This window comes from Heterocephalus glaber, unplaced genomic scaffold (assembly GCF_053883595.1).
Source record: "Heterocephalus glaber isolate CG9 unplaced genomic scaffold, H.glaber_assembly_v1.0 deba00001472, whole genome shotgun sequence".
In the NCBI taxonomy this organism is placed as follows: domain Eukaryota; kingdom Metazoa; phylum Chordata; class Mammalia; order Rodentia; family Bathyergidae; genus Heterocephalus; species Heterocephalus glaber.
Genome location: NW_028258315.1, coordinates 43968702 through 43994785, shown reverse-complemented (window position 1 = coordinate 43994785; position 26084 = coordinate 43968702). Strand labels below are relative to the sequence as shown.

Here is a 26084-nt window from a genome sequence, read left to right as displayed (position 1 = left end):
TTAGGATTACAGGCATGTGCTACCACACCTGGCTGATTGGTTTCTTAACATAGCTTTCTTGGTAAAAGAGGACAGTGTCTCTCAAGGGTTGAGAAAGTAAACCCTTCATACCTTTGATGTGAGGTCCCAGTGGAAATTACCTTTGAAATGAAGGTAGCTGAGGCCCACTGCTATCTCATAGGTCAGTTTCACCCTCACGGTCCACGTCAAGTGCAGGTCACTGTCCAGCAACTGTTCCAGGTTTGAGGGAGGCCTTGCTTGTGCTAGGCAAGTGTTCTACTAACGAGTTCTACCCTCAGCCATTAAATTACATTTTAATGACTAATTGGGAAAGAGCTTCCAATAAACAAGGGAACTTAAAACTTGCCTTCATTTATTTAAATGCATTTTATTATGCACTTAATCATTCAACAATTTATTGCTTACTTCACTGGATACTGGGCCTACCAAGGAAAGACCTGGTCCCTGTCCATCAAAGGGCAACATTTAATTATCAAGATACAGATTATCAATTTTGTAGACCACATTACTGACCTAATACAGTTGGCTTTCCATCAGAATAAGCAGTATAAATCTTGTGGTTTTTATAGAACTCACAATGCCAAAACTTCCCAAGCAGATATATTTTTTAATAAAATCTTTAGGGAAGAGATAAATTGAAGACTGTAACCTTATCACAGGCAGCATTATACATAAAGTAATTTATATTCTCTTTATCTAGCCAGTTGGTGTGTTAGTTCATAGTGAGAACAAAATCAAGGCTCAATTTTGCCACTAGTTTTTCTCCCCCTGTAGCCATGGACAAGATTTTCACTCCATCCTTACATATCTCTCCATTTGCTCATAATGGGGAAATTAGACAGGAGAGTGTAGTTCATCAGAGAAAAATTTATTCCTGCTTCTAGAAAAATAAGTAAAGGCATGTGGCCACTATATAATGTAGAGACACATGCAAGACTCTCAGAACTTAAAAAGGCTCCTTTTCTAGTGAAAAAATTTTGAACATCTTCAATGCTTTACACATTGACAAGACCAGTAAATGCAATTCTCTTGCTCCAGTTCAAGACATTTTTAACTTCTGAAATCCAGTGTAAGGATAAAGAGCTAGGAATTTCATACAATGATCTTTATGGCTTTAAGTAATGTTATTCCTGAAAACAAAAATGTTAGGAAGGGGCATAAGGGCCAAGGACTCCAAAGAATAAAAGATTTTTTCAGTTTTTGTATAGAAATAAGGTCAGGTTTCTACTGAAGGGGATAAAGGACTTCTTAGAATTGTGACCTTTTCAGGAGTATGGGTAATTTTTTCTATAAAGATGGAGCTAAAGGAACCAGGACTGCAGAGCTATCAATGGTGCAAAGCAAGCCTAAGTAAGTAGGAACACCATCAGAACAACAGACAAACCTTAGCTGCATAATGAAGCGCTGTGAGACCGGTTGTTGCTGCTCTCACATCTACATCGATGCCAAGATCAGACACCAAGAATTGGATGGCTTCATTTTGCCCAGTGACTGCTGCCCTGTGCAGAGCCTGGGCTCCCAGGCTATCCTCAGCTGAAGAGCATGCCTAGTAGACAAGAGAGGAATAAAGAAGGTACAAAGCCTGGGTCCATATACCTGCTGATATTTTGGCAACTTAGTTGTCTATACACATCTCTCTGGGTAAAGGATGCAGGGCTTTTGTCTGATTCTCAAAAGATTGTAGCCAAAAATATAATTAAGAGTCAATGTGCCAGACTATAATGCCAAAAGTGCTACCAAGACCAGTCTGTTATTATTAAAAGCATTGCTATTTACTGAATAATTTGCTAGCCACTGTATGTACATTATACTATTTAATCCTTGTAGGAACCTTCTGAAGAAATGAAATTTGTCTTATTTTACATATAGGATCATTGATATACATTGACAGTTAAAGAGATCCCTGGGGGAACTTGGCAGAGCTGGGATTTGAATAATGATGTGTTCGCTTATCCTGTGATCTAAAATTTATAGGAAGAACCAAAGTAGTAAAACTATTTTAATACCTTATGTTTTGTGAGGAGCAGCCTTGCTACATCAATGTGACCACACTGAATTGCATCCATAAAGGGGGTAACACCACAGCTGTCTTTGCAGTCTGGTTCATATTGGCACCTAGAGCCCAAACCAAAAATAACTGGATGTGAACATTCACCACCTCAAACTCAAAGGACTGTTGATATTTGATCGTCTCAGATAGACTATAAGCCTTTCAGAGATGATCTGCGAATCTGGAGCTCTCTCCTTTGGTTCCCCATCTCAGTATCTACACTGAGCTTTCAGTCTTTAGGACTTCTTCCTCTCACCTCCTCTATCCCATTGGATGGCACTTTCGCCTTTCCAGTTTCTCAAACCGGAAGCTAAGAGGTACTCATTACTGTTTTTCCCTTATCGTTCATAACCCAAATCTCTCAATTCTGCAAACTATGCAAAACATCGATATCCTTCCCTATGTCTCTGCTTTCACCCTTTAAGACCAAGTTAACTAGAAACAGCTTTTTTTTTTCCTTAAATTGTTTTATTGGTACAGTTTGGGTATACAATATGTTTACATTTATCACTGGGTGCTTGTACCTGTACATGAAGTATCTTGGGTCTTCTTTTTTTCCCCATTACCTGTGTGCCCTTCACCCCCTCCACCCTTCCCTATTTACATAGATTTTGTTTCCATTTTTTTTCTTTTCTCATAATTTTTCCTTTCCCCTTCCCCTCTCACCACCCCTACACCTTTGGAACTTTTCCTATTTAAAATTATCAATTTTTCGTTTTAATCATTTTAATCCTTATTTACACTTTCAGTTTCTCACACTAGAGAAACTATTTGGTATTTACACATGTGTGTCCTATTTATTTCACTTAAGAGTATGGCTCAATATGCTTCCATTTAACTATAAATGTCTCTAGTTTCTCGTTCTTTATTGCTGAGTAGTACTCCATTTTATAAAAAAAACCACATGTTCTTTATCCAGTAGAAACAGCTTTCTAATGTTCATCTTGACTCCTGCCTAGCTCCATCATCTTCAATAGCAACCAATCCTCTTTCCAATATCAATGGATAAATCCACTCCTGCTCAAAACATTTAACCACCAGTCCAATTATTTAAATGCAGGATGACAAAAAACACAAAAATTTTCATATTTTTTGTTAATTTTTATAATATAATAGATGTTTAAATACCACATTGTTTCTCTTGTGTGAAAAACTGAAGGTGGAGATAAGGACTAAAATGTACAACAGACATTGGGAAATGGGAAGAAAATGTTCAAATGAGAAAGGGAACAAGGGAGGGGGAAGGGAAAGAAGCGACAAGAAAAGAAAGAGAAAAAGAAAAAAATGGAAACAAACCTTTTGTACATAATGGGGGGTAATGGGGGAGGAAAAAAGCAAGATATATCATGTACTGGTACAAATTCCCTATGATGAATGTTATCATTATGTATATCTAAAATGTATCAATAAATGCTTTGCTTAAAAAAATACAGAAAGTATAAAAACAATTTTATCAAGTTTATTCAATAATTTTTCTGCATATGGTGTATCTTAAAACATTCAATACACAACAAAATGTTAATAATAACAGTAGTACCTAATCTCTTTCCTGATTCTTTTTGCATTATTGTCTGTCTTTGAACAACATACTACATTGTCGTGTTGGCTTTTCCTTTTATTTCTGTGGGTGGTATAATTCTAATAAAATGTCTACCCACTAAATGTAATGATGAAGACATTAATGATGGACGTCGTTTTGCTATCCTGTATTTTTCAATTATTTGGTCTATTAGACCTAATTTAAATTGTAAATGACTTTTTGAACCCCCTTGTTTTGAATAAACAACAAACAAGTTCCGTATTGGTCTAGAAGGTGCATAAATATTTTATAATGCTTTTCTTCCTTGCTTTTTGATTATGGGATAGCTTGTTAGATGTTGGTCAACTCTGTCAACACCACCCATAGAATTATTGTAATTATTGACCACTATTGGAATTTTTTCACTTTTATTTCTTGTTTCAAGTTCTATCATTTCTGTATTATGAGTAGTTGACAATAAGGAGATGTCTTTTTTGTCTTTTCATTTCATAACACAGACTTTTCCTCTCTAATACGCTAACATCTCTCCCCTTTCCCAGTTTTTTCTTTTGCAGATGTTTGGGCACTTCCTTGCTATTCAGTCTCACTGATCCAGACATGTCTATTTTGCATTGTAAAAGAGTGCTGGAGAAGTACAAAAATTGTATCTAATGTACTTACAATAAGTTTTTATAGATTGTAGCACAAAATTATAGGTTATTTTTCACAAAATAAACATGAATTAGTAAAAGAAAACAACCAAAATTTATTATAAGATTTCACTAGAAAAAGAAAAAGTTTCACTAGAAACAAACATCAAAGGCCAATATAACCTTCTAAATAAAAAAGTATGCAAAAATAGTCAATATAAAACAAATAAAGACATATGAGTGTGTCTCATGCAAACAAGAAGACTGATTGATAGGACACCTGTCTTTCCTCCTTTAACTTTGCATGTCAGGTAAGTGGTACTTTGGTTCATGAACTTAATTCTTTGCGCTATTCTGGTTGCAGAATTCATTAATTTTTTTTCATGAAAAGAATTAAGTTGGTGAACTGAGGTACCACTGTATTTTGTCTCAGCAATGAGAAAAGTAACTAAGACACTAGGTTACAGGCTCCACTAGAGGAAGAACTATGTGTATTTTATTACCCAGATCCTGACATGTGAAGGCATTAAAAAAAGTTGTTCCTTAAATAAGGAAAAAATATTTATAAATTTGAAGACAACCAAGTATGCTCCCATTTGCAGCAGACAAGCCCTCCATATAGCAGTATTTTCAGGACTCAAGTGTTAAGTGCCCTTTTCTAATAATACATTATTTCCTCAGATCATACATTTCTATTTTTTTGTTTTTTGAGACAGGGTCTCACTATATAATTCAGGTTGGCCTTGAATTCACTATGTAGCCTAGGCTGGCCTCAAACTCACAGTGATCCTTTTATCTCAGCCTCCCAAGTGCTGGGATTACAGGCATGCACCACCATGTACAGCATTCTCATACATTTCTAATCTCAATTGTCAGCTCTACGTTTACAAGCCTCAAATTTGTGTTTTTGACCACCTGTGTATCTAACTGGCTTACTAAGATATCTGACAGGCACAGGTCCCAAAAGGCCAATTATCACCTTTCCCCCAGAGCTGCTTGTTTTGCCGTATTCAATTCCCTGCAAGTGCCACCAGCAGTACCACCCTGAAAATCATCCTTTAAAATCTTCTTGCTTAGTTGCTTGACTGACTGTGCTGGGGTTTAAAACCAGGGCCTTATACATGTTACGCAAATGCTCTAGCACTGAGCTACATCCCTAGCTTCCAGAGGGTAGTTTATATTAGGTACTGAATGAATATACATGTTTGTTGAATACAGGAACAGACAACTTTGTCACTAAAATTTTGTCTTGTTTCTTAACTATTTCAGCTTTATATTCTTTGAGTTGTCTGCTTATATTCTTTGCTTTTCTTTTGGAAGTTACGGTTTTCTGAATGTTCAAGTCCTTTATATAACACATATTAACTCCTTGTTATAATTAACACATTACTTCCCCCAATTTACAGTTCTGTTCTTACCTTGTAAGAAGCACCTTTACTGCTTCTAAACAGCCATGCATTGCTAGAAGAACAGAGTTGGAAAATTAATGCATACATAAAATGCTTCATGGTTGGGGATGTAGCTCGATGGGTACATGCACAAGGCCCTGTGAAAAAAAATTCGTTTTTTCCTGGCACTCCTCTCTGCCCCATTTTTTAGTTATGACTTACAGGAAGGAGTAACTGAAGTTGGTATGCTGTTACTTCTGAAAAAAATAAAATTTAGGGCCGGGGATTTAGCTCAGTGGTTCTGCTGCCTGCCTTGAAAGTGCAATGTCCTGAGTTCGATCCCTGGTACCAAAAAACAAACAAATAAAAATAAAATAAAATTTAACTGGGTAAGTCCTAAAGAACAATATTTTTACTTTACATGTGCACAGCCAAACACTTATTTTAACCTTATGAGTACTTTTTTTTCTTTTTTGCGACAGGGTCTCATTATGCAGTTCGGGCTTGCCTTGAACTTATTATGTAGTCCACACTGATCTTGGATTCATGGTGCTCTTCCTGTCTCAGCCTCCCAAGTGCTGGGATTACAGGTATGCACCACCGCGGCTGCTTCAAACTTTCGATCTTAAACTTATCTCTCCATTTTTACGCTGCAAATCCCCAAGGCCAGTTTTTTCTAGGAAATGGGAAAATATTTCAAAAGCAATCCATGACAAAACCAGGAATTTAGTTTTCTTACTAAAAATAACTATACTTAGCCAGGCATGGAGGTGCATACCTATAATCCCAGCGCTCAGGAGGCTGAGGCAGGAGGATCACTGAGTTCAAGGCCAGCCTGGGCTACATAGTGAGACCCTGTCTCAAAACAAAAAAAGCTATACTCAATAATAAAAATTTTGACTATCTGTCCTCCCCTATTTTGGGTGAATAGCAAGGTGCTAACTGTTTTCCCAGGGGAATGTGTATGTACTTAAGAGGCTAGGCAAATAATTTACGAGCTACAGAAATGTTTTTCTATTACTTACAAAGTTTTAGAAAAGATTCTTTCATCCATAAGTGCCAACTATGACTAGAGAATAATTGGATGCATGTTTCCTAGACTATATGATGACAGAGGCATTGATTTTTAGAGAAACTAAAAGCTCTGTGTCCTAATTCAATGCATTACCTAGAAGACTAAAGATTACCTTAAAATATTTCTTGTTCTGGACTCCTGAGCCCATTAATACCCACTTATATCACAGCAATTTTGCTTTTCCCTAAATTTAAAATAATCTATACTTTGATTTCTCTTCAGATCGTATGACTCTTTCTCCTTTTAAAATAATCTAAATATAGTTAATTCAGAATTAAAGATCACTACACAATGAAAACCAAACCCCAAATTTGTATTTGACATTATCACTAAAAGAGAAACATACCTGGGCCCAGGCATTTAACAATGAACATTAAATGTAGACCACTGTGATGTTACAAAGGATATGAAGAAATACTTTTTTCCCCCTCTGGCTTTTAGTAACAACGAAAATGATATAATAGAAGCAACAGGTTATTCTGTGCTCACTATGTGTAAAGGAGTGGTCTGCAACCTTCTTGGCACTAGGGACTGGTTTAATGGAAGACAGTTTTTCTACTGATAGGGATAGGAGTGGGAGGAATGGTTTCGGGATGATTTCAAGGAATGTACAACCTAGATTCATCACATGTACAGTTTGCTGTAGGGTTCATGCTTCTATGAGAATCTAATGCTGCTGATCTGAATTCCAGTGGTAATGCAATCAATTGTGGTAATATGAGCTGGGGAGCGACTGTAAATACAGATAAAGCTTTGCTGGCTCACCCCTCCTCCCGCCTCCTACTGTGCAGCCTTCTATAACCATGCTCCTTAAATCCAAGGACACTGTGACATGGGTATCATTACAACATTATTTTGCTGATAAAGAAACTTGTTCAAGGAAGAAAGAGGCCAAGATTTTTTTTTTTTGGTACCGGGGATCGAACTTGGGACTTCCCGCTTGCAAGACAAGCTGCAGAACCACTGAGCTAAATCCCCAGACCTCGGCCAAGTTTTTTGTTCAAGGTCCAAGACTTTGTAAGTAACAGAAAGAGCTTACTACCTTACTAGGGAGGGTAAGACAGATAAGACATGAAAAGTGAACTAATATAAGAAGGACATGCTAGTCAAATTACAGTAGCTTTAGAAACTAATGGTCTGCCAAAAGATCCCAAGATGTTCTTATTCCCTGTCCTCTATTTCCCCAATTCCTTTATTTCTCCACGTGACTTGAACAAGATGATACTCAACAGTGCTGGGTGAAGCAGGCTGCACACATATGCCTGCATATTTACAGAGCTGCAGGCTGTACCTGCAGTGTGCAGCGGAGTTCTTCTAATTTTGCTCTCTGTCTTCCAAGCATCTGGGCAAACAGTGAGCAAGTATTGGAGGATCAGAGGGTTGCCTTCTCGACTGGCAATGTGGAAACTGTTCCAGCCATCTTTGTTCTTCAGAAGTGGATTGGCACCATGTTCCACAAGGTCCTGGATCACCTCGAGATTCTTTCTTGTGCAAGCCATCATCAGAGGAGTCCTAAAGCCAACCAGGACAAGCTGTCAGATACAAGACAGCTGATATTAGAAGGGAGGGGCCAGGCCTCCAGGAAATGCACATCCTTGACACAAGATGGAAAACCTAGAGAATGGGTGTCTAGCAGGCAGGAAAACACCTCTAGCAACTTCCTTGCTTGATATGAGAATCTTGGCAGGAAAAACAAAGGGAAAATGATAGTGCACCTTCAGCAGACAGTTCCTGGGAGGCAAAACTGCCTATGACCCTCGTTAGGAGTGAATTGGGACAGAGCTAATAAAAATGATCGACAACCCTCAAGTCTATTTTTCTACCATGTGAGGAAGATGTATTTTATTTAACTATATGAGTCTCTCTTGTGTGTCCCCTGCTCCCCCTTACAGAGCTGGGCATGGAATCCAGGACCTTGTGTATGCTAGGCTCAGTGTACCACTGAGCTACACACACCACTCTCCTGTTTCTTATTCACAGCAGATCAGGAATCACTTGAAGGCAGACACTTCATTATTATAAGCCTTAAAAGGTTCACAACCTCTGAGCAACCAGACATAGTAATAAAAATGATGTCAATCTAATAAACAAAATGGGATTGATGTGTGTGATCACAAAACATCTTGATTATAGTGGTTATGCAAGACTACACATGTGATAACAGCACATAGTGCTCTACACACAGTACAAGTATAACTGCTAAAAATCTAAGTATGTAGATTGTAGTACTCTCAATTTAAAAAACACAACTAGGGCCAGGGATTTAGCTCAGTGGTTCTGCTGCCTGCCTCACAAGCGCAAGGTCCCGAGTTCGATCTCTGGTACCAAAAAAAAAACACCAAAAAAAGACCCCCACAAAAACAAAAAACGCAACTGATGAAGTAGACACTTAGCTAGACGACCCCAGAAGAACATCACATCCTTGAGTACAATTTACTGATTATATTCTGTTTGATTATATTTTCTTTTGTCTCACAAAGGCAAGTGATTGCCTCTACCAAAGAGTTAACCCCAAAACGGTAGGAAGGATGGAGAAGGACGATCCTGCTGTCGAGCAGGCCTGGACAGAGAACTACGGACTGAGAAAAGTTATGGTGCAAATGGGGAATGGCCGACATAGTACATGAAAATCTGATTCTGTGGGAAGTGAGGAGGTGGGTTGTCGTTCAGGATCCACCTACCAATCGGACTTCTTCAGGCAGTCCACCGCCACCCCTCGGTCCAGCAGGTAGCCCACGCAGTCCCGGTGTCCCATGGAGGCAGCCTCGTGCAGAGGCCTCTTGTAGTCTCGGTTGGCGGCCTCGATGTCCATGCCCCAGGCTTCGACCAGATAGGCTAGTATGTCCAGGCGCCCGTGGCGGGCGGCACAATGGAGGAGGGTGTCTCCTGCCAGGGCCTGGCTGCCTCCGGTGGCCTGCAGCTCCTCCTGCAGGGCGCGAAGCCGGCCCTGTTGCACCAGCCTGCAGAGGCGCCTTGGGTCCCCCGTTGTACTCTTCACCGAGGGCCAGGCCCGGTACGAATGGGAGGGACCCCGAGTCCCACTTGTCAGCTGCAGGGGCGGGGGCTGGCGCCCCAGTAGGGTGGGCTAAACAGGCCGGTGGCCAGGACTTCCACTTCCTGCTCGTGACCCTCCTCCCAGATGCTCCGCCCTCAGTCCTATTAGATCCCCCTTTTGCGGTCTGCCCCCCCCCCCCGACACGCACGCCCTTCGCCCCAAGGTGGGAGAAACCCCAGTCTCTAGTGTGGGGTGGTGGTTCTTCCAGGGGATGGGGCCCGCTCCTGCTACAGTGCTCCAAATGCGCGGAGCCCACGCAGATCAGGGTACGTGGGTGTATCTGATGTCCTGGAGCCGCTCCCCAGACAGGAGTGACTTGGGCCGAAAACGTCAGGGAGAGGGAGTGCACCGCTATCGTAAAGCCCCGAAGTGGGAAGGAGGGATCCGCTGGGGTGGGGGAAGCTCCAGAGGCTGTTGAGCCGGAGCGCGGTCGACTCCCCAACGCCGAGCCTACGCGTCCCTTCCCCTGCAGTCTGCCTACAGAGGGCGCAGGGCTGCAGTGCTCCAGGGCCTCCCACTACTCGGGGTCAACACTGTCCAGGCCTCTTGGGGATGGAGCAGTGTTCCCGTCCGCCAACTCTGTCCTCACCAAAAGGCTGTCGTTCCCATCCCTCCCCGCCGCCGCTATCTCAGCCCTCCTCGAAGACCAGGTCGGCTCTAAGGAACTCTGGGAAAGTTCTCCGCGTCTCTTCCGCGCGAGCGGAAGCGCGGACGGGGCGTGGCTCGTTAGCAGTGGCCGCGCCCCCTGCAGTCGCGCATTCCGATTGGCCTCAGGGGCCGTCAGTCAGTACTTCCTTTCCTGTTGCGCGTCTCTATTGGATTCGGAGGCCGTCCGTCAGCGCCAGCGGAGGGTGCTTCCCTGGGTTGTGGCGGGGCGGAGCTCGCAGAGGAAGTCGGTCGAGGTCCCTGCTTGCTGTCTGGGGCCGAAGGAGGAGCTTGCAGCCGGGGCGGCTGGACTGGACGGCTAGCGGTGCGGGTCTGGCGGCCGTGTCGGCGACAGGAGCCTGAGTTCGGAGCACCATAGTGCGTGAGACCTTAGGCACGGCAGGGAGTGCGGGCGGGTCTACGCCGGGTGGGAAACTTACGTTCTAGGCCCCTTGCTGGGGTCACAGCCTCGGGGGTGCGGCCCGGGCCCGTGGTGGGTGTGGGGCTCGGCTGCGGCGGGGTATGCACTGAGGAGGCCGGGGCGCCCGTGAACTCCAGCCGAGCTTGAGTCCCCACGCTCCTCCCTGAGGCCCAGGACCGGGTCCGGCAATTCGCGGTTTCTCGGGGGCTGGCAAAAAGAGGCAGGAGAGAAGTCTCCGGCTGCTGGCAAGCCAGGCTTTGCTACTCTGATGTTTTGACCTTGGGCAAGTCATTTTATGCTACTCTGTTGTCCCCTTTTCATTGGTTGCCTACCCCCCCCTTACCTGAATACAAGAAGATTAAGGTGATGTGGGAAAGCATTGGGCTTTTGAGGGATTGGTTGAGATCTGAGCAAGCTGTGGTGATGGAAGAGATTAATTAGGTTAGGTGTTGGTTTCTTTACCCGACTTTATGAGGAACTAATAGTCATTTAACCTCTTGGTGTTTTTAGTTCTTTTGAGAGGTTAGGGGAGTCTCCGATTTGTCAGGGCTAGAAGCAATTACCCTTTACATTTCGTATTGCACTCTGTAGTTTATGAAGCACTTGACATTAATTATCTAATCCACAAACAATTCTGTAAGGAAGGCTTCATTCTACTTTCATAGGCAGAGAACTTAAGATCTAATGAAGTTAGTTCATGAAAAACTCTGGGATGGAATCATAATAAATCTGTTTTACTAATAAGCTGGTTCTACTTAGTTAAGTTACTTAGTGGTGTAGTCATTGGGGACGGACCCAGGTTCAAATATCAAGTTTTTCGATGTTTATTGTTTATTGTATTTTACCACTCCAAAAATAAAGAAGATATAAAAAGTGCTTTGAAATGCACCGTATTTTAGAACATGCCAAGCAGTGTTCTTACTGTTGCTGTTGTAGACAGTGCATACCGAAAATTGAGTCATTTAGTAGCTTCACATTTTCTGCACCTGATGCTCCACTCCGACCCTCTGACCCATTCTAACTACAAGTGTCCCCGTTATTTCTTGCCATATGCTTCCAGTTTCCGTTTTTGTTTTTGTTTTTGTTTTTTTTAACAAAACTGAGACATGGTGCGCAATAGGAATACATGAAGTCCAGGATAAACGGTTAATTGGTGTTCTAGATCCTGCTTCTCCTTTCTGCTTTATGAACTTGCTTTGGTTTATATCCTCTTTTAGATAACGAGATAATGATAATAGAGTGTGAGTGATACAGTATATGAATCTGTCTCACAGGCTGTATGGTTTTTCTAGTGCAAAAGCCTGTTCTGGAGGGAGTGGGAGCTATGCAGTAAGCTAATTCATGGAGCTATTTCTGGGGTGTCACTTATTTTTCCAGTTGGGCTGCCCATTTCTTTTGTGGAGGATTTAGGAGTTTGTGGTCCGGCCTTTACTAGTTTACTTCACATGTAGTTGTCCTTGACACCGTGGTTTGATACCTGGCTGGCTTTCCTTGTTTTGTATTTTCTGAGTATGTAACATTTAGCTATGGTGATTGGGGGTACTGATTATTTGACACATTTCCTGATTTGTGAATACAGCAGACTATTCCATTTCAAATTCTAATTTCAGATATGTTGCCATCTTCATTTTTTCTGCTAATCATATCCTTCCTAGGCTGGTTTTTATTTGGAAACTGAATTTAGATTCTGTCTTTGCTTTTCTGGCTGTGATGTTTCCTGATTCCTAGAAATTTATCTCTAACCAAAGCATCTCAAATTATTTTCAAAACTGAGATTTTAAGCCTCTCCCTCCATGAAAAAATGATTAAATCAGCCAGGTGTGGTAGTGCCTGCCTATTTCCAGCACTCAAGAAGCTAAAGCAGGAGGATCTTAAGTTTGAGGCCAGCTCAGGTAATATAGTAAGTTCAAGGCCAACTGTAGACTACATGGCAAGATCCCATCTCAACTTCCCTAAATGATTAAAACAAAAACACTTTCTTCTTTATTCTTTAATGGTTGATGATATCATCATTCTTACTATTCTACTAGAAATGTCACTTAGCCTTGCTGTTTTTTAAAAACAGAAACAAACAACCCAACTCATTGACAGTCATCTCTTCTCTTTGCTAAGTTTCTGCTGCTCTCAAGTCTTTGCCAACTTTCACCTAGGTTAATACCAGGACTTTTTCACTTATTTTTCTGACAGTCTCCATGTTTATCTAAATTTGTGTAATGATCTTGCTTAAAAACTGCATAATACTCTGAATTGCCTACATGATAAAGGCCAGTAGCACTAGTTAAAGGACCTTTGCAGTTTGTGGCTCCAAATTCATTTCCAGCCTTGTTTTCCAACATATCTGTGAACCTCTGTTCTGTTGAAACTCACCTTCTCTACCACACCAGTGTTTTACTATGTTTCTCTGTTGTTTATTTATTGTTGTTTTTTGAGAAAGGATCTTGCTGCATTGTTCAGACTAGCCTTGAACTGACAATGGAGCTCAGGCTGGCCTTGAACTCACTGTGATCCTCCTGCCTCAGCCTCCTAAGTGCTAGGATCAGAGCCATGCACTACCATACCCACCCACTTATGTGTTTTTGCATATACAGTATTTTTCTTCTGCCTGAGTCCTATTTATCTTTTAAAGCTCAACTCTTTGTGTTTTTTTTTGTGTTTTGTTTTTTTTGGTACCGGGATCGAACTTGGGACCTTGCACTTGGCACCACTGAGCTAAATTCCCAGCCCTAAAGCTCAACTCTTCATAAAACCTTTTCCAACTTTAACTCTATTCTTTTTTTTTTTTTTTTTTTTTTTTTTGGTACTGGGGATTGAACTCTGGTCCTTGTGCTTGCGAGGCAGGCAGCGGAACCACTGAGCTAAATACCCAGCCCAACTCTATTCATTTTTCTTTACTACCATAGCACGTTGTGCATGTGTTTATGTAGCAATTATATTGCTTTATGTTTAGTAATTTGTGTTTGTTTTGGTAGCTGCCTTATGGTCAGGCTTATTCATTTTTGTATCCTCAATGTCTGTAATAACACTTAGCACCAAAAATACCATACAGAAAGCCCTCACGGAGTTTATAATAAATCTGGGACATAGTAATTACATAAAAGTGGTTGTGGAGTGAATTAATAGTAGAAGAAGCCTTTCAAATATATAAAGATATATTTTAGACAGCAGTGATCTTTTCTTTGCTTTTCTCTCATTATTCCTTTCCTTTATGAGGAGCATATAGAGTGAATTGCCCAACCCATCCTTGCTTTTTCTAATGAACGTTTGCAAGGAAGTAGGTATTTCATGGTGTTAGATTTGGGAAAGATTGAGCCTACTAGTTTGGACCTGTTGGGCTTAGAGAGAAGCAGGATGTGGTCGCTGGTAGGGACATCAAGAGTGAATGCTAGAGTGGAGAGAGAGAGAGCTGAGTTAGTTCTCTTTCTGCACTGTTTTGTTTTGTTTTAGAACTAATGAGGACAAAATATTCAGGTGTTTTCCCCACTTTGAGTCTTAGTTACTTTTCTTGTTGCTGGGACAAGAATACTTGACACCCAAAGTTAAAGGAGGAAGGGTTTATTATAGCTCATAGTTTGTAGAGGTTTCAGTTCATAGTTTGTTGCTCCAAGGGACGGTGGCATGATAGAGGGAAATCACAGAGGAGAAGCAGTCCATGGCAAAGCAGGGCAAACAGGGAGCAGCAGGTGACAAGCAGCAAGCGACAAGCATCCACAGCAGCTCTCTTTCTGTCCACTATATTCTATCCAGGCTACATGCCCTTAGAGTGGGTAGCACTCACACCCAGGGAGGGCCTTTCCATTATCCACTCCAGAACTATGCCAACCCAATCAGTGGACTAATTTAGTAATCACACACCCTTGATCCTAGCATCACACACTTAATTCCAGCATCATATATTCTAGATCTAGCCACCTCTGACCTACGTCTGCATGAGGCTAGACACAAGCCATAACAAGTGTATAGTGTGTAGTGACATTTTCCATATAATTAATATTTTCTGAATACTTATTTGTTATTAAATTTCTTTGGTTCTCATGTTTCACACACACACAAAAAATGATACTGTTTGAGACAGGTTCTGGCTTTGTAGTTTAGACTGGCCCTGAACTCACTATGGAACCCAGGCTGGCCTCAAACTCATGGCGATCCTCCTGCCTCAGCCTCCCAAGTGCTGGGATTACAGGCGTGCGCCACCATGCCCAGCATTAGTTGCTCATTTTGTCAGCAGCTGCTCATGAGGCAGTATGTGTTGAATCTTGGAAATGAATAGGTTCCTTCTTCCTAGTAGACCATAGAGGTTTTAGCCTAAGTATAGAAGGTATATTAATATATCCTTACACTAGTAATTGTTGTGACTATAATAGTGATAAAAAAGAACAATACAATGAAGATATATTAAAAATAATAATTTGTATAAGACAAATATTAAATCCATACTTGGAAAAAGAATTGTTACCAGTATCTCAGAGATGTATGCAGTGGTTTCACTAAGTGCTTCCTGGCTCCATTAAATATTTTTTACAATGCTAGAGTTGAGGGATAACACAGTTAACTGTTTGAGTTGTGCTCTCAGGTTTCACAGGCCACAAATGGGCCTGTCAGGTAGAAGCATAATAGGCTGTGTTGCAGTGCACCTGTCTTATCTCCAAAGACGAGACCAGCAGCCAGGTGTCTGCTTGTTCATCTTCACAAAGCCAGAGAAAAGATGAGCATGTGAAGAAACTAACCAGGTGAGATTAGGTGGTTCAGCAAATTATCTAATTAGCAAAGTTAAGTACAGAGTGGTGTTATGAGCTGTTTCCTCACTTAGGTACCTTGTACTAGAAAGTTAACTTGATTCTTTCTTTTTAAAAGGCAATATTTAACAATAATAGCTCCTCCAAGAATTCTAGGCAGTTACTATCTTCATCATGTTCCTTTAGATCTGTAGTGCGTTCTAGGGAATGATGTGGGTCAGAGTGGGCTAAGATGGAATAAACTATTATCAGAGTGAAGAGATTTAACAGCTGGTAGAAGACTAAACCCCAGATCATGACCATCTTGAACTCAGCAAAGAGCAGGACATAAGGGGTTAGTAGTCCTCCAAAAAACTGAAGGCTTGCAAAGAGACATGGAGATCCTACAAAAGAAGGACCTCAGAGAAAGAGACAGAGGAAGTCACTCTAAGAAAGCCATCCCACAAAAAGAAGTATAAGAAAGGGCTTATTTAAGTCTAGGAAAAATGCTGTTTGACAAAATAATTTTTATATATTCTCAGTTTTTTTTCTTCTGCCCTAGACCAGAGGGATATGACACATTTCTCTTAGTCACTGTGGTAAAGAGTCTCAAAGAAGGGTACAAATACCCATTTTGGTATGGAGAGGACTGATTTGAACATCTCTGGGTGGCCTCATATAGTTTGGAAAGCCTCACAAGGAATTCTAATGTCTTTCCACAAGAACCTGGATGAGGCATAGCTTCCCTTTATGTGTGCACATTCATCATGTAGCGCTCTTTAACTTCACTTCTTCCAAACTCACAAGTGGTTTCTAACAATAAATGCCCTTTAAGAGATGTGTAAAGTGCACTCACTACGTAAGTATGGAGGAGTACCATTAGGTTTAGGTGACTCAGGGAGGAAGGTTTTATGGGAGAAGTATCATTTTGAGCATTTTTATTTTGATAAAGTTATATTTGAACTGCTTTTTTAAAAGGCATATTAATAAAAGTACAAGAAAGAATAGAATTTCTTTTTTTTTTTTAAAGGAAACAATTTAGCAAAAACACTAATACTGTTAAAAAAAAAATGTGTCTTTTAGGAGGCATTCAGGCTGAGGTGGTAGTCATATCCTAACCTGTCCATTGCTAGGTTTTGACATAGGTGTAGAGGTAGATGTTGTCAACCTCAATGTAGGTGTCATGAGTACTTACATAATGTGTCATCTCATTCTGTGAATTTAATGTGGAAGGCTATTTTATTCCTCATTTTCATAATCTTTAGTGATAACATACACTTGTTAAGGGGAAGGCGTCTCTCGATATACCACTCAGCCTCTAAGGGGCTTTGAGGAGGTATTAAATGACTTGTTTAACCTGAAGATTTAGACTCAAGGTCCTTGGCTCCCACTCATGCATCACAAGACTTACCTCTAAAGAGATCTGAGATACAGTTTCGTTTTTCTGACCATTGCTAAAGTCAGAAAAGTTATTTTTTTACACGTAAATCTGTTGAAAATGCCAGCTCTATCCCCTAGGCAAGTCATGGTTCAGGTAACACCATTTGCAGTGTGTAATACAATCATCTTATGTTAGTAAGATCTCCCAGTCAGGGTACCCTCCTCCTCCAGTTGTTAACCATAGCTCCTTCCATAATGGGTATATGCCAAAAATACACTGGAATCTGTTGGAACTCTGTGGAAACAGAACACTGTGTTCCAAAACACCCATGAGCTCTTTTATTTCTGTGCTTTTGTTAGAATTCTGCAAACATTTAATCTTTTCAAACAAGCACTTCAGATTCAGATGTATTTTATGAAATAAATACATAAATAAAAGTATACCTTTGTCAGTATTACCTACTTTTGCTGAAATAGTTCTTTTAGGGCCTAAACATTTTTGATGTTCTCTTGTCTGTCTGGTGTTATACCTTGAAGGAGGTTTTCCTGTGTGTCTGCCCTGGCCAAGTCCTAGTGATTTAGATTTAGGCTGTTGTACCACTCACCCGTACCACTTTAACCTTGGCCTGCTCATCATACTTTGCCCAGTGGTTATTGAACATGTACTATCTTAGTCTATTCACAATGCTACAGAAACTGAGTCACTTATAAACAACAGAAATTTATTTCTCACAATTCTGAAAGCTGAGAAGTCCAGGATCAAAGCACTCAGAGATTTGGTGTCTGATAAAGATTCACTTCCTGGATGATAGATGGATGTCTTTTCTGTGTCCTCACCTGGCATAAGGGGTGCTAAGCCCATTAATGGGGGTCTCTTCCCTTATGAACCAGTCACCTCTCTAAGATCCAAACTCTTCATGTAATCAGCTTGAATGTTGAGATTTCAATATATGAATTTTAGGGAACACATTCAGGCCATGGCATGTGCTAGATGTCTGGCACTGTGTTATGTACAGAAGATGCAGTAGTGAAAAAGGCAGACTAATTCTTTATGTTGGAGCATACTTACATGTTTTTACTCTTGAGCATTTGGTTAAAACTTATCTATCTAGTTAATGGCCAATATCAGCACTTTAGGTTTATTATTATTATTATCATTATTATTGTTTTGTTTTTTGAGACAGGGTCTTGCTATGTAGTTCAGGCTGATCTTGAACTCACTATGTAGCCCAGGCTGGCCTCAAACTCACAGCAATCCTCCTGCCTCAGCCTCCCAAGTGCTGGGATTACAGGTGTATGCCATCACACCTGGCAGGTTTTCTATTTTAAATTAGAGCATTATTGTTATAATTAGCTGGCTGACAAAGCCTAGGATGAAGCCATTCTTACATACTTTACAGAAAAAATTTCAGGGTTCATTCTGTAAATATGAACATAGAAATCTTACACAAATCTGTCAGCCTTAGTTTTGCATATTTCCAAAAGTCAGATTTAGGAATATAGATTTGGATGGACATCAGAATTCTTAACCACGCCTAATGTAATTGGTTACGTGTTTCTCCATTGAGTTTCAGAAGCTTTACGTGTTATCTAACTTACACCACTCAGCTACACAGGTCTCTGGTTGGATCCTATAAATTTGAGTGATATTGGTGCCACTTGATTATTTTATCCATGAAAACTTCTTGTCTAGGCCAGTTTGGCAATAGATGTTCACCTTCTAATTCCATGAGCTAGCCTCTATCTATTGATATCTATTTCTATTGTTAATGGTGTCTAATTCCTCTTCTTTAATTCACTTCTTTACTTATTGACTGGTTTTGGTGCTAGGGATTGAACCCAGGGCTTTGTGCATGGTAGGCAAGCACTCTACCACTGAGCTACATCTTCAACTCATAGTATCTCCCTTATTAGAGACATTGTGCTTGTGAGCTTGAAAGCAATTGGCAATGTTGAAAAGAGCTCAGAAGATATGATCGCTTTGATTGATGGAGTCACTGGTTTTGCTGGCTGTAAGCCTAAGGTTTTCCTGTAGTTGAGCTGAGTGTATGTGAAACACCTAGATCTGTCTGGGCCTTGGAAGGCCCCTTGTACCTTTATCTTCTCTCTTTTGCAGTCTGATTAGAGGTCCCCATTCAGGCAAAATAGTACTTGTCGTTTATCTTAATATGAAAGGTTGTGAACAGAAGAGGTAAAATTTCATGTCTTATTTTAAATTTTATTTATTTCTAACCGAGGGTCTCATGCATGCTAGATAAATGGTCTGCCAATGAATTATATTGCTAGCCTCTTTATTTCAGTACTACTCTTGAAACAGAATTCTAGGGGCAATTGCTGCTATAATTGTTGCTAAAGGAGGATAGCAGATTTCTTCCTCTGAATGTCCTGAAAAGTGGATTTGATTTTTTTCAGGGTTGGGGTGGGCTTGCTCTTATCCTCTTAAGTTCCCAGTACTGAGATGTTCTTGGGGCTGAGAGTTGTGTGCATAATGGTCCTTCTCTCTTTTATTTTATTTTATTTATTTATTTTTTTGACACAGGATCTCACCATGTAGTTCAGGCTGGCCATGAAGTCCAGGCTGGCCTCGAAGTCCAGGCTGGCCTCGAGTTTGCAGTGATCTTCCTGCCTCAGCCTCCTGAGTGCTGGGATTTCAGGAGTATGCCACCATACCCAATGAGGGTCCTTCTCTTGAGGAATGTACAGCCTGTTTTATTTTAACTGTATTTTGCTTCTGAGACTTAGAGAAGCTGGTTTTAAAAAGCTATCATCAACCCTTGTACAGTATGTTGGTTTTTTTTTAAATCACAATTAAGAAAAACAACCTTAGTCATTTGACAAAAAATACGTTTTTATTGTTTAAACAAATCTATAGCCAACTCTTAAATATTTCTGATTATTGTAGGAACATATGTGGCTTAGTCAAAAACAAGAAAAAGATGCCAAAATCTCAGTTATACATTAGTAGCAACTTCTTTTTGATGAGTTCTTCACAATTAAGGCTTCTAGAGAGTATGAGTAAAAAAAAGAAAAAGTCATTTTAGGTTCTTAAAATGTCATTTTAGAGTTCTGTTGTAAATTTTTTATTGTTTTCTTGAGACAAAGACTTCCTATGTAGTCTAGGCTGATCTTGAACTCACTGTGTAGCCTAGGCTGGCCTCAAACTCAAGATCCTCCTGCCTCAGCCTCTCGAAAGCTGGGATTACAGCTATGTGCCACCACACTTAGCTCTTCTTAAATCTAAGGAAGAAATGTTCAGATGCTGTGAAATGACTGAACGTTGGTGGGCATGTAGGGAAAGGAAAAGGGGTGGTTCAGGTAATCCACACAAACAGTTATCAGTCATCATATTCCTAAAAATTGAGTATAACTTGCCAACTAGCTTGTAGAATTGATAATAACTAATGAGTATCCCATTTCTTCTGCCTATTGGTACAAAACAGTGAGACGGTTTAAGCGGAAGCATCTTACAGCCATCGACTGCCAACAGTTGGCTCGGAGTCATTTGACTGTGACCCAGCCCTTCGGTCAAAGATGGACAAACAGAGATCTGAACCATGGTCTCTATCCTAGACCCAGAACAAAAAGAGGCAGTAGGGGTACGTCTTCAAAAAAGCATTTTACATTTCAAAATCTGTAGTGTGTGTGCCATTTTAATATCTTCCAGTTCAAAAGTACTTATGATTACTGCTGTGATTTTGTAGTTCTGGTGCAATAATTTGGCTATTTTTTTCATTATTTGTAAAGTTTCTATGAAAATTTCATCAGATAATAATATTTGGTAAAAGCCCTAGAAAACTTGTTAGATTGTGTAATTATAAAGTGATAAAAAACATGGACCTATGTCACCATTATTCCAGTCCAGAAACAGTGCGATTACTTGACTGTTAAATCTTTGTTCACACTGTCATTTGGTCCTCTGTGGTTTTTTTCCTTGAAATTTTTTCCTCATCCAGTGCTTTCATGGCAGATCGTGTCCTGTGTCACCAGTGGTTACTGGACCACTGCAGTAACCCCTTCCTTGACTACAGATTTTATATTTTCCAAAATGTCTGAAATATAATATCATTGAGCTAATGTTCTTGGATGTGATAATTTTCTATCTTCTCGTTACAGCTATTCTTTTTTTTTTTTTTTTTTCTTTTGGTACCAGAGATTGATCTTGGGACCTTGCGCTTGTGAGGCAGGCACCAGAACCACTGAGCTAGATCCCTGGCCCAGCTATTCTTAAAGAGTGTATAGTAAAATGTTTCCCTGTTACTCTAACGGACTCAAGCTTAACACTTGCCATCACTTCATATTTACCTTTTTTAATTTTAAAATTTTAACTATAGTTTTTAATTGATATATAATATTTATGAGGTATAGTGTGATAATTTGATACATATGTACAGTGTGGAATGACCAGATCCTCAAACATTTTGTTATTAATACATGAAAGTTCCACTCCTGGCAGTTTAGTTTCTTATTACTCCTCCCTGTAGCAGATGGATTCCTATATTTATTAATACTTGTTAATTTAATCCAAATTGCCTTAGTTCTCTTTGATATATCTAATTTCAGAATACAATTTAAATATTACCTAGTTTTCTTTAAATATTGTAATACGTGTTTCTCACTTTTGGGAACTACTATAACTTCATTATATATTGTCTGATATTTAGTTTATAAATAAAAGTTAATTTCTCATCGCTCTGCTGAGTTGTTCAGACCTCTGTGAGTGTAGAGCATACCAGGTCTTAACTCTTAGTGAGAATTTGACAATTAGGAAATATTAGGATTTAGACCTTATTGACTTTAAAAATCTGGGTTTCTGTCACATTGCCCCAGAAGCAGTTATGATTGTTTTTCCCCAGTGTAGAAGAATTAGTAATTTCAAGTCCTTAAATAAAAGGCTAAACGTAGTTTCAGTCTATTCTCTTATTTTCCACAGTAAGAATTTTGGCTGTAGCTATTTAGAAAGAAATACATAGGTATAGATATAGGTATAGATAGTTGTAAATCAATAAGGTGTTTTCTTCATTGGCATTTAAAAATAATTTTTAGGAGTTTGAAAATGCTGTGGTGATGTGTGAAATTGCCATTTTGGCTCCTTTGCATGCCTGAAAGGTCTGAGGTCAGGGCCCCTCTCTATATTTATCTCACAGTTACAGGTTCCTAGTAAATGTTGAGCAAATAAATATGTAGCAGCGGTTAGATATCACTCTAATAATATGAAAAGAATTCTCCCTCTTCTTTATTTTAAAATATTTTTCTTTCATAGCTTCACAGGAGGAAGTTCTGTCAAATGAGCTAAACCCTTTTAACCTAAAGCATGTTTTTTCCTATTTATCCAACCCTAGACACAGGAGCAAGCAAAGAGAGATGCATTGTGTGAGTGGATGTGTGAATGTGAGCAGTCATTTCCTTTCTGTCTGTCCATTTGGATGTCCAGTATGCAGCATGTGACCTTGTACTTGTATGCATTGCATGGTGTGAAGGAGGCCATCACACCATCGAAAGACAGTGTCTGTATCTTTCCAAATATGTGTCTATTTTTTGAATTCATTATATCACCACCTGACCCATAAACACATACCCATCTCTTTCCTCTGTTAACATAGATAAGTGAATATTAGTTTATCATATTTAGGTCTGCTGTAGGTCAGCAGTCATTGATGATTTTTTGTCCATTGTTTTTGGGTTCTCTCTATAGGTCAAGGATGTCAAAGGAACAATCCTGAGTTCTTCCTAGCTGGCCAGCAGCAGTGCACCAATGACATGGCCAAAAGCAGTTCTGTTGGCCAGGACAGCTGTCAGGACTCTGAGGGTGATATGATCTGTCCTGCAGAGAACACTTGTGCTCTGCCTCAAGGTGATGGAGAGGCAAGATTGGGCTCGTCAGGGTCTGCTTTGCCTTCCAGGAAGCGGTCTTGGTCCTTTGAGGAAGAACGTAATAAGGCTACAGGGACCAGCGAGTGGGATGGAGTTACTAAGAAAACCCCATGGCATCATTTGTCCTCATCATGCACAAGGCCTAGGGAGGCCAGGCAAGAAGCAGAAGGCTGTTTGTCATGGCACTCTGCAGCGTCTGGAGAAATAGACCAAGACATTGAAGACATTGGGCTGGACCCCGTTCCTGACTCATACTATGGGCTTCTTGGGACCTTGCCCTGCCAAGAAGTACCGAGCCACATTTGTAGCCTGCCTAGTGAAGTCCTAAGGCACATCTTTGCCTTCCTCCCTGTGGAAGACCTCTATGGGAATCTGAGCTTGGTGTGTCACCTCTGGAGGGAGATAATCAGTGACCCACTGGTGAGTAAAGTGCTCAGTTAACTGACCTTCCCTCTAAAATCTTTGCATATTTCTGATTATAGTGCCTCTTCAAAAGTAGCAGTTTCCATTTGCCTTCAGAATAGTGTCTAAACCCCTTAGGGCCCTTTAAGGCCTTCCATACTTTCCCAGCCTATCATCTCAGCCACTTTGCACATCATCCCAGCACATCTCTGTATTCACTCTGAAACACATAATTTGGTGTGTCCTGATTATAGACTACATGTTCTGGCCCACCATGGTGGGTAGGGGAGCCTCTGATCCCTCCATTCCACTTAGAAGTTCTGTCATATTTTTTGACATCTTACCTCTTTTAACACTTAATTCATACTTCTTTCCATTTCATCCTTGTTGAAGCTAGTCACTTTCTCCTCTTTGTGCTGTTATAGCAGTTTATATCTCTGTTGACATAATTTATTACATACTCTACAGTATTGTGATTTTAGACAGCTTTGTTTAAAATCATCCGGTCATTGACAAGAGGTGATGCATTTAATGTCACTGCTGTGGCTCTCCATTCTTTTCTATGTTGTTTTAATTATACATTTTCCCATCCCAGGGTCAAGTTCTTATGTAAACCTGAGGCCTGGGAGAATGTTTTACTTAGCTTATATATCCCTTAGACTAGCAATAGGAAATAAGTCAGATTCAGAAAATAAATCTCCCTTTTAGATGTAAATCCTATTTGTGTCGTAGTGTTTCTGCCCAGTAAATTGAAAGCTGTCTGGTGTGAACTAAATAGTCAGTCAAAGGTGGGCTAAGTGAAGGTTTTCTTCATTCTGCTTTAGAAGATTCTTGGGATAATGTTCTTATACTTACCTCTTGAAATGTTAGAATAAAACTACTGTGTTTTTATTGTTACTAATAGTGACATGATATGGGCCAGGGATTTAGCTCAGTGGTTCTGCCACCTGCCTCGCAAGCGCAAGGTCCCGAGTTTGATCCCCGGTACCAAAAAAAAAAATAATGACATGTTACATTTTCAGGAATCTGTCACAGTTCTCAGATTCTTTTCTTATAGTGTCTGTGTCTGGCTTTCATACCATGGTGTCATGGTAATGCTTGTCTCGTAGGAGTGTTTCTTCCTCTTCAGTTTTTTAAAAGCAGTATGAGGAATATTGGTTTGTTTTGGTATTTTGGTTTGTTTTTAAGTACTAGGGATTGAACCAGCCGGAGGATTTAGCTCAGTGGTGCCCCGCCTTCGTTGCAAGTGCAAGGTCCTGAATTCAATCCCTGGTACAAAAAACAAAAAACTAGAGATTGAACCTAGGGCCTTTGCACTGAGCTACATCCCCTTTGCACTGAGCTATTTTGAGACAAGGCCTCACTAAGTTGCCCAGGCTGGGCTTGAACTCGTGATCTTTCTTCTTTAGCCTCTAAATGTGCTGGGATTACAGATGTGTACCACCTTATCCACTTGCTGTTGATTGGTCCTTAAATGTTCAGAAGAATTCTCCAGTAGGGGCATCTGGTTCTGGGATTTTGTATGGAGATTATTGATTATAGGCTCAATCTCTTTGCTCATTGTTAGTTTGTTCAGATTTTCTATTTCTTTATGATTAAGTCTTAAGTAGTTTGTGTGTTTTAGGAATTTATCCATTTCTTCTAAGATACTCTATTTGTTGTTAGGTGGTTGATCGTAGTAGTCTCTTAAAATCATTTTATTTCCGTATCATCAGTTGTAATATCCCATCTTTAATATCTGATTTTTAGGTATTTGAATCCTCTTTCTTAGTCTTGCTAAGGGCTTATTGACCCCTCTCCAACAACTTTTTTTAACAACTCTTTATTTTGTTAGTTTTTTCTGTTTTTCTATATTTTTATTCTAATTTTTACTTTTCTTTATTCTGTTAACTTTGGGTTTAGTTCTTCTTTTTGTAGTTCCTTTAATAGTAAAGATAGATTGTTCACGTCACATCTTCTTTACAGCTAAGCTTCCTCTTTAGCACTGCTTTCAGTGTATCCTATAAAATTTAATATGCTGTGTTTTCATTTTTCTCTCTCTTTTCCTCTTTCTTGTCTTCTCTTTCTCTCCCCCGCCTCCACCACACACACACATACACACACATACACACACACACACACACACACACATGCATACATATACATATAGAGTCTACAAAAAAATGTATATACACTTCAGGAAAAGAAAAACTTGTATAAATATTTTAATACTAAATTTACTGAGACATCATGAGGTTAATACAAGTACCTTTGTCCTCTATAATTACAAGAGGTGATCAGAGTAGTGGCCATTAGCTTCCAGATGTTTATTAGTACAGCAAACTGCTGTTTGAGTAACCTCGGTCATTGAGATTGCTGCACATGCATTTTCAGTTTCTTCTCTAAGGGCTGGCAGTGTGGTGGGTTTTCTGTGACATACAACATCCTCTAGGGTCCCCCATATGATGGTAACACTGTCTGTTGAAAAAACATCATACTATTTTTCTTTTCCTGAAGTGTGTATACATTTTTTTGGTGTGTGTGTGTGTGTACACGTACTTTTTTTTTTATGGTACCAGGGATTGAATGCACTGACCTACATCCCCAGCCCTTTAAAAATTTTTTATTTTATGAGATAGGATCTTACTGTTGCCCAGGTTAAACTCAAACTTGTGATCTATTTGCTTTAGTCTCCCAGAATGCTGGGTTATAGGTGTGTACCACTGTGCTCAGCTTCAAGATACTTTCTAAATTTATGATTTCTTATTTGAGCCATTGCTTGTTTTAAGAGTGGGGGTTTTTTGTTGTTTTTTTGGTTTTTTTGGTACCAGGGATCAAACTCAGGTCCTTGTGCTTGCATAGCAGGCAGCGAAACCACGGAGCTGAATCCCCTGCCCTTAAGAGTGTTTTTAAATT

The 26084-nt window shown here is 40.0% G+C and overlaps 2 protein-coding genes and 1 pseudogene across 10 annotated transcripts in view; 1 reads left to right on the top strand and 2 right to left on the bottom strand.

The window, feature by feature from the left end:
- The window catches only part of LOC101726427 (ankyrin repeat domain-containing protein 16), a 65132-nt gene extending 55573 nt beyond the window's left edge, over positions 1 to 9559 (bottom strand). For 2 of the 3 annotated variants that reach the window (XM_087181314.1, XM_087181313.1), the window contains exons 1-6: positions 9385 to 9559; positions 7995 to 8235; positions 5659 to 5701; positions 2028 to 2136; positions 1406 to 1567; positions 141 to 231 (exon numbers count right to left, since the gene is read on the bottom strand). In XM_087181314.1, the coding sequence (XP_087037440.1) occupies positions 141 to 231; positions 1406 to 1567; positions 2028 to 2136; positions 5659 to 5701; positions 7995 to 8205 (616 nt within the window). In that variant the 5' untranslated portion in view covers positions 8206 to 8235; positions 9385 to 9559. The remainder of the gene's footprint in view (positions 1 to 140; positions 232 to 1405; positions 1568 to 2027; positions 2137 to 5658; positions 5702 to 7994; positions 8236 to 9384) is intronic. The other variant, XM_087181312.1, reaches the window with a different exon arrangement.
- On the bottom strand, positions 8243 to 10780 carry LOC147826338 (ankyrin repeat domain-containing protein 16 pseudogene; annotated as a pseudogene).
- Fbh1 (F-box DNA helicase 1) overlaps positions 10581 to 26084 on the top strand; it is a 47653-nt gene continuing 32149 nt past the window's right edge. For 3 of the 7 annotated variants that reach the window (XM_004854522.4, XM_087181307.1, XM_004854520.4), the window contains exons 1-3: positions 10630 to 10781; positions 20357 to 20512; positions 22609 to 23207. In XM_004854522.4, the coding sequence (XP_004854579.1) occupies position 10781; positions 20357 to 20512; positions 22609 to 23207 (756 nt within the window). In that variant the 5' untranslated portion in view covers positions 10630 to 10780. Of the gene's footprint in view, positions 10798 to 20356; positions 20513 to 22608; positions 23208 to 26084 lie in introns of all 7 variants that reach the window. The other 4 variants (XM_087181310.1, XM_087181311.1, XM_087181308.1 and 1 more) reach the window with 2 other exon arrangements.